Source organism: Artemia franciscana, chromosome 4 (assembly GCF_032884065.1).
Source record: "Artemia franciscana chromosome 4, ASM3288406v1, whole genome shotgun sequence".
In the NCBI taxonomy this organism is placed as follows: Eukaryota; Metazoa; Arthropoda; class Branchiopoda; order Anostraca; family Artemiidae; genus Artemia; species Artemia franciscana.
In genome coordinates this window covers 22398373-22406778 of record NC_088866.1, presented here as the reverse complement: position 1 = coordinate 22406778, position 8406 = coordinate 22398373, and the positions used below count along the sequence as shown (strand labels likewise).

Here is an 8406-nt window from a genome sequence, read left to right as displayed (position 1 = left end):
TTGGCAGATGGTAAAAACCAGTGGCGTCAATTAACAAAAATGCGAAGGGGTTGGAGTATTAGTAACTTACAAAATCTAAGGGGGAGGGGCAAATTTGCCGTTAAAAATTAAATGAAACTATCAGAAAGAGCATTTTCCGCAAGAATACCTAAAAGATGATATTTTTTGAAACTTACAAGTTCAGACTCATAAGTTAGGTAATTTTTCAAAATTCCCGGAATTTCCAAAATATTATTGCACATTTGGAGTGCATTTTTATTTATTATATCCCGGCAAATTGATTTCAACGTGTACGGATGAAAAACTGCGTTATTTTCTAAAAGATATTCACTTACCCTTGAGTGGTTAGAAAAAAACGCTAGCATTAAAGGTGTCTCATTATTGGAGTTTAAATAATTCAGGCCTGCACCTTTTGACACTAGTAGCCTACACACATCCAAGTGACTTTTCTGTGCAGCAAGATGTAAAGGAGTTGAGTTACTAGAATCTGAAGCATTTATTGTAGCACCGTTTGAAATCAATAGCTGACAGGCTTTTAGTTTTCCATAAAAAGCAGCATAATGTAGAGGTTTTTCAGTTATGAAATATATGGCATCTATTTGTAGCACCCTTTGAAATCAATAACTGACAAATATCTAGATTTTCAGTCATAACAGCTTCAAGTAAAGGTGTAATTTCCATAGAATCTATGGTATCTATTGTCGCACCGTTTGAAATTAATAGCTGACAAATATCTAGATTTCCAGTCTCAACAGCTCTATGCAAAGGTGTTTGTTTTTCACAATCTATGGCATCTATTGCAGCACCCTTTGAAATCAATAACTGACAAATATCTAGATTTCCAGTCGCAACAGCTCTATGCAAAGGTGTTTCTTTCCCACAATCTATGGCATCTATTGCAGCACCCTTTGAAATCAATAAATGAAACATATCTAGATTTTCAGTCATAACAGCTTCAAGTAAAGGTGTAATTTCCCTAGAATCTATGGTATCTATTGTCGCACCGTTTGAAATTAATAGCTGACAAATATCTAGATTTCCAGTCTCAACAGCTCTATGCAAAGGTGTTTTTTTTTCACAATCTATGGCATCTATTGCAGCACCCTTTGAAATCAATAACTGACAAATATCTAGATTTCCAGTCGCAACAGCTCTATGCAAAGGTGTTTCTTTCCCACAATCTATGGCATCTATTGCAGCACCCTTTGAAATCAATAAATGACACATATCTAGATTTTCAGTCATAACAGCTTCAAGTAAAGGTGTAATTTCCCTAGAATCTATGGTATCTATTGTCGCACCGTTTGAAATTAATAGCTGACAAATATCTAGATTTCCAGTCTCAACAGCTCTATGCAAAGGTGTTTTTTTTTCACAATCTATGGAATCTATTGCAGCACCCTTTGAAATCAATAACTGACAAATATCTAGATTTCCAGTCGCAACAGCTCTATGCAAAGGTGTTTCTTTCCCACAATCTATGGCATCTATTGCAGCACCCTTTGAAATCAATAAATGACACATATCTAGATTTTCAGTCATAACAGCTTCAAGTAAAGGTGTAATTTCCCTAGAATCTATGGTATCTATTGTCGCACCGTTTGAAATTAATAGCTGACAAATATCTAGATTTCCAGTCTCAACAGCTCTATGCAAAGGTGTTTTTTTTTCACAATCTATGGCATCTATTGCAGCACCCTTTGAAATCAATAACTGACAAATATCTAGATTTCCATTCGCAACAGCTCTATGCAAGGGTGTTTCTTTCCCACAATCTATTGCATCTATTGCAGCACCCTTTGAAATCAATAAATGACACATATCTAGATTTTCAGTCATAACAGCTTCAAGTAAAGGTGTAATTTGCCTAGAATCTATGGTATCTATTGTCGCACCGTTTGAAATCAATAACTGACAAATATCTAGATTTCCAGTCGCAACAGCTCTATGCAAAGGTGTTTCTTTCCCACAATCTATGGCATCTATTGCAGCACCCTTTGAAATCAATAAATGACACATATCTAGATTTTCAGTCATAACAGCTTCAAGTAAAGGTGTAATTTCCCTAGAATCTATGGTATCTATTGTCGCACCGTTTGAAATTAATAGCTGACAAATATCTAGATTTCCAGTCTCAACAGCTCTATGCAAAGGTGTTTTTTTTTCACAATCTATGGCATCTATTGCAGCACCCTTTGAAATCAACAACTGACAAATATCTAGATTTCCAGTCGCAACAGCTCTATGCAAAGGTGTTTCTTTCCCACAATCTATGGCATCTATTGCAGCACCCTTTGAAATCAATAAATGACACATATCTAGATTTTCAGTCATAACAGCTTCAAGTAAAGGTGTAATTTCCCTAGAATCTATGGTATCTATTGTCGCACCGTTTGAAATCAATAACTGACAAATATCTAGATTTCCAGTCGCAACAGCTCTATGCAAAGGTGTTTCTTTCCCACAATCTATGGCATCTATTGCGGCACCCTTTGAAATCAATAACTGACAAATATCTAGATTTCTAGTCTCCACAGCTCTATGCAAAGGTGTTTTTTTCCAACAATCTATGGCATCTATTACAGCACCCTTTGAAATCAATAACTGACAAATATCTAGATTTCCAGTCTTAACAGCTTTATGTAGAGGCGTTTTTTTATAAGAATTTCTGGCATCTATTGTCGCACCGTTTGAAATTAATAGCTGACAAATATCTAGATTTCCAGTCTTAACAGCTCTATATAAAGGTGTTTTTTCCCCACAATCTATGGGATCTATTGCAGCACCCTTTGAAATCAATAAATGACACATATCTAGATTTTCAGTCATAACAGCTACATGTAAAGGCGTTTGTTTTTCAGAATTTCTGGCATCTATTGCAGCACCCTTTGTGATCAACAGCTGACAAATATCTTGATTTCTTCTGCGAACAGCTGCATGTAAAAGCGTTTCTCCATAACATTTTCTGGCATCTAATGCCGCACCCTTTGAAATCAATAACTGACAAATATCTAGATTTTCAGTCATAACAGCTACATGTAAAGGTGTTTCTTTATAAGAATTTCTGGCATCTAATTTAGCACCCTTTGAGATCAATAGCTGACAAATATCTAGATTTCCAGTCTTAACAGCTTTATGTAGAGGCGTTTTTTTATAAGGATTTCTGGCATTTATTTTCGCACCGCTTGAAATTAATAGCTGACAAATATCTAGATTTCCAGTCTTAACAGCTCTATGTAGAGGCGTTTTTTTATAAAAATTTCTGGCATCTATTGTTGCACCGTTTGCAATTAATAGCTGACAAATATCTAGATTTCCAGTAATAACAGCTATATCCAAAGGTGTTTTTCCTAATAAATTGAGGGTTTTTGTAAAGGTCCTGTCATCATTGGCATCTAATGCAGCACCTTTTTTTATCAATAGCTGACATATATCTAGATTTCCAGTCGCAACAGCTACATGTAAAGGCGTTTGTCCATAAAAATTTCTGGCATCTATTGTCGCGCCGTTTGAAATTAATAGCTGACACATATCTAGATTTCCAGTCACAACAGCTCTATGTAAAGCCGTTTGTTTATAAGAATTTTTGGTATCTAATACAGCACCCTTTGAAATCAACTGGTGACAAATATCTAAATTTCCGACCTCTGCAGCTATAAGTAAAGGCGTTCTACCTCCATTATCTTTGACATCCATTGTATCACCATTTGAAATGAAAACTTTTCTAAGCTTGGTAGGTACAACATTTTTACCTTGGTCCTCTTCGTTACGTGAACGTTTATTTTGCGTTGATGTCTTCAGCATGGTTCTCTGTAATAAATTGATGTGACCTTGCTTTAGCTTCTGCTTATGGTACCTTACGTCATAACGAATGACGTCGTTTTGGTAATCAAGAAGGAAATTCAACCTCATAATGTTTTAAGTTTTAGTGTAACGTTTTTACGTTTTTAACATGTATGAAGCCATTTTTAATTCATTTCATCGTGTAGATGAAGATGCATCTTCTGCCGAAAATATATCACAAACAGAAACAGTTTTTGGCCTTTTAGGTGGATATGGTAAAGGCCGAACCCCTGTTGAAACCGAAGCTATCACTTAGTTTCAATAGAACACATTTATAATTGTATCCAACAATTATGACGTCATTCATAATACTGTATATGACAAAATAATTATTCTTTATTTGGCTAACAATTATTTTTATTTCAAGCATTATGTTTGAGGACTTGCAAAAGATTTGGTAATACCTTTTAAAATGTACTCTAAAACAGCTCTCTATAATGTTCCAGTACCCTAACAATAGTGGAGAAGGATAACAAAAAGAAAAAAGAGGACACATCAGTGCTACCCATGCAATAAATGACTTATCCAGTCGTTCTAGTCAGAGTTTTGTAAGTTTCCCGCATAGAATTTTTTTCGCCATGGTGAATTCAATCGTATGCTTTTCATTTTGATTTGACATTTTTGGGGGGTAGTTTTAAAACTAAGTTTTGGAATTCTTTTAAATTTGTTTTCAAAATAACATTTACCATTCAGAATAATTTAAATAACAGTTACTCATAGGATTCGGCTTGAATTCAGATAGAATTAGCCATTTTTCTCACATAATTTTTTTTCTCTAAACTCGTCTTCTGATTTTTGGTTACTAAGGGCGTCGTTTCACTATTTACTGGGTTGCAGTAACTGCTGCAACTATGACCTTCCCTTAAAGTTTCGACTTATTGCCTCAAGATGTTCCTACAATGTTTTTTATATGTCATTCTGACAACCTTCATCAACAGAGTCTATTGTGATCTAATTTAACATCTCCCTCAAAAACCTTGAAAGTTTTTCCTTAATTACATTATCCTTTTTGAAGATGCAGGATCCTCACATCAAATCTTATTTGTAAAAAAGTGATAAAAAGTGCATGGCTTACTCTCTGATGGTACATTTGATTTAATATAAGGACATAGTTATAATACTGTTTAATTTTAATATTAAACCCTTTGATTACATCTAACCTCCCAAACTGTCTAATTCATTCGAGTTCCAAAACTTTAAAAGTTTTACAGTTTCCCATGGCTATTTATGATTTTCAGTGTCATTTTCTCTTGAGTCTTTTGTCAAATTGGCCACTCTTACCAATCTATTATGCACTGCTCAGTGTTGTCCTTCGTATTTGCCAATTTTCGAAAAATCTAGTCCTTGCCAGCAGGCTACTTTTCAGACAAAAAGAAACAAAACAAATGAAATGCTTCGATCAGGATAAAAATTAGCAAACCCTTAAAGAACATGAAAATCATTTAATTTATTTTACAATAATAGGAAGATTCCCATGAACTGAATCAAATTTATAAAAAAATTCTAAAAAAGATTAAAAAATGAAAATTCCGAAAAAATCGCAGTCTGAATATTTGGGGACGACTTTGTAAAGTTTCCAGTCCAGCAGCAAAGTTTTTTGTTGCTTTTTAAAAATTAAAGTGAACCATAAGCCATAAAATTTATACACTCCTTTTCTAAAACATTTGACGTTTTTTTAATATACTGGTTACTTTATGAATAGCGATTATGAAAGTATTTAATAGCAGCAAAATTTTGCGACTATCTTTTCTTAGAATGTTTTTAAAATAATGGTAGAGGTATTGAAACCAACATAAAAGCTGAAAAATAGACGAAGAACATGGATAATACGAAATTATAAGAATTTCCCATAATGTTAATATAAAACTTTTTGTAGGCAGGAGACAGGATAAGATAAAAAAGAACCTTTTTTAGAAGAAAGACTAGTTATAAATAGCAATGAAATACATTTATGCTAAACAAGGAAATCCATAAATAACAATGAAATATAAAAAGTAACTGAACAAGGTAATCCATTCATCTAGATAGTTCTAAATATTTCAGAGATCAAGCAGCATAGGATTTATTCTTAGCAGGCACTCGTAGGGACTTTGCATCATTATGAAAAGCGTCAATATTTTTGGGCCCTAATGTGTAGAACTCTGTTCCAGAGAGCATTCGGGTGGCTGAGTAACTGGGGCTATTTAAAGATAAGTTAAAAAAGTATTTACTAGGCCAAGGTTCTTAGTTCTTTCATTTATTTATATTTCGTTTTCTTTTTCTCTCTTTTCTGTTTATTATTATGAGATAGGTCAAGGGCGCCATTTGGACCAAATCTTGGGGTGGGCACAAACTCCATCTTGCCCCCGCCTCCGATTCACTTCGTGTCGCGTAATCATCTAGGAATTGGGCATTTGACAGAACTCGAAAATTTTATTATGTATCTTACCTACTTTCAAAGTTCATAATAATTAATAGCAAATAGCGTAATTACCCCAAGGGTCGTCAAGTAATTACGCTCTTTGGTTAATAGGCGTGCAGTAGTTTCAAATCAATTGGACAGAATGGATTATGATGGACATAATGGATTATTATGACTGGCAAAGGACCCTTTATGGTGGAAGCTTGGGCCCGAAAATCTGGGGTGGTCATTTGCCCACCCCAGACCCCCCCCCCAAATGGCGCCTCTGGATAGGTCATTATTATGGATGAGTTGATGAGAAATTGGTTGTTATTTTTTCGTTTGTAGTGAATTATCAGTTACAAAATGAGTTTTATGTGCCCGCCCAGTCGCAAAAACTTTTTACATCTTCCTTGGTGTGGGTACTTGCATATTAGTTAAATGTATTTGATTTATAAATAAAGTGAACTGAACTGAACTGAATTTTATAAAAATAGATGAGTAGCAACTAAATACATTGCTGCATTTTAAACTAAAGAATTGAAGGAAAAGCTTAAAAAATAAAAAATAAAGAAAAAATTAAATATCCATTTTGTTCAAATCGATGTGAATGCGTAGTTAAAAAGCGCAAACAGACACAAAAACATTGACAAACACAAGCTAATACTAAATCCAAGATATAATAGAGTTATATAGGGTGAACAAAGCGAAAAAAAAATCAAGGCGAAAGATTAAAATAAGGTGAAAATACTTTTTTTCTATATTAGATATGTTTTAACTAATACAATAGAACGATTAGACTTGAAGAAGTGAATTGACTGCAGAGAGTCAACTTTAATGAAAAAAATCCGATTGCTGACATTGGCTGCTGGAAATAAAATGAGTGCCCTATCCTTGCCCCCCCCCCAAAAAAAAAAACACACCAAAAGGATTATTATCTTCTATTAGTCGATCTTCTCTCCAAGTAATCCTTAAGACTCCACTTTTCCTCCCTATTTCTATGTGTGGTTAGATAAATTTAGTTGTTTTAATGAAAGTCAAAAGAATATGATTGGGAAAAACCCTCTTTGAGGGAGAGAGGGTTGCCGACCCTTCAATTCCCAATAATGAGTTGATAATGTAGCTGCTCCACTAATAAAAAAACAATTCACTCAAACCTGACACGTACTCAGGAATTCATTCGAAGTTCGATACATTTTCAAAAACATGCAAAAAATCATTTGATACAAAACACCCATACAAAAATTATGACCGAAAACTAATGACCCTTTAGTTTTTAGTGACATTTACAAGCCTAAAGTGTACCCCCCTCCCCTTCCTCATACATACACATTTAGCTCAGACATTTTGAATCTTAAGAGCAGCGTGTAGGCTACTGTGACTTTTACAGAGTGAGATGGAATTACAAAATAACATTATATAAAATTTTCTCTTACGAAAATGGAATGATTTTGTTTTAAATTCATTGATTTTCATTCGGTTTTTCTATATATATTGCATTTTGGATTGAAATACGAAATCATTTCAAAGGGTATAGGGTATACTTTAAACGAAAAGAAGCAAAGAATATAGGGACAACATATGCACAAATTACAAAGAAAACCCAACGACTTCTGTCCTGAGTAATTGGAAAAGAAATAAACAAAATATATGATTAAGTGTAAAACATGGACATGACAGAGGGGAATAAGAAAACAAACGATAAGCAAACTTACTTCTAATCACTTTTCAGAACCAAAACGATGAAACGAAGTCCGAGAGCAAAAAAGTGGACAGCAGTCTATGCTAATCTATGGCTACAATTTTGTAATATATATACATATATTTATATATATATATATATATATATATATATATATATATATATATATATATATATATATATATATATATATATATATATATATATATATATATACCGTTCATTCCTTTTTATGCATGTCATCTGACAGGTTCTTTAGTTAGTAAATTAATTAGGCATATTATTTAATTAGTAACTAATTAAAATTATGGTCATCATAGACATAAGGTATGTCTTCCTGATTTTCCCGTCAAAATAATCATCTTTTTTAAATATTTCTTTAGCAAACTAAAACTATCTGCACATTGAGATCAATTACCAAATCCCATGGGATAAACCCTCAGGGGGTAGATTTATCTCCGGCATCGCTGCAAGAAATTAT

At 33.5% G+C, this 8406-nt stretch overlaps 1 protein-coding gene across 1 annotated transcript; it reads right to left on the bottom strand.

Moving 5' to 3' along the window:
- Positions 1-573: 573 nt before the first annotated feature.
- On the bottom strand, positions 574-3804 carry LOC136025727 (serine/threonine-protein phosphatase 6 regulatory ankyrin repeat subunit A-like). Its single transcript, XM_065701712.1, has one exon. The coding sequence runs from the start codon at positions 3802-3804 to the stop codon at positions 574-576; it is 3231 nt and encodes a 1076-aa protein (XP_065557784.1).
- Between the last annotated feature and the right edge of the window lie 4602 nt (positions 3805-8406).

What these genes read in the sequence shown, in the direction of transcription:
- LOC136025727 (XM_065701712.1), bottom strand. Translation starts at nt 3,804, where the DNA reads ATGCTGAAGACATCAACGCAAAATAAACGTTCACGTAACGAAGAGGAC.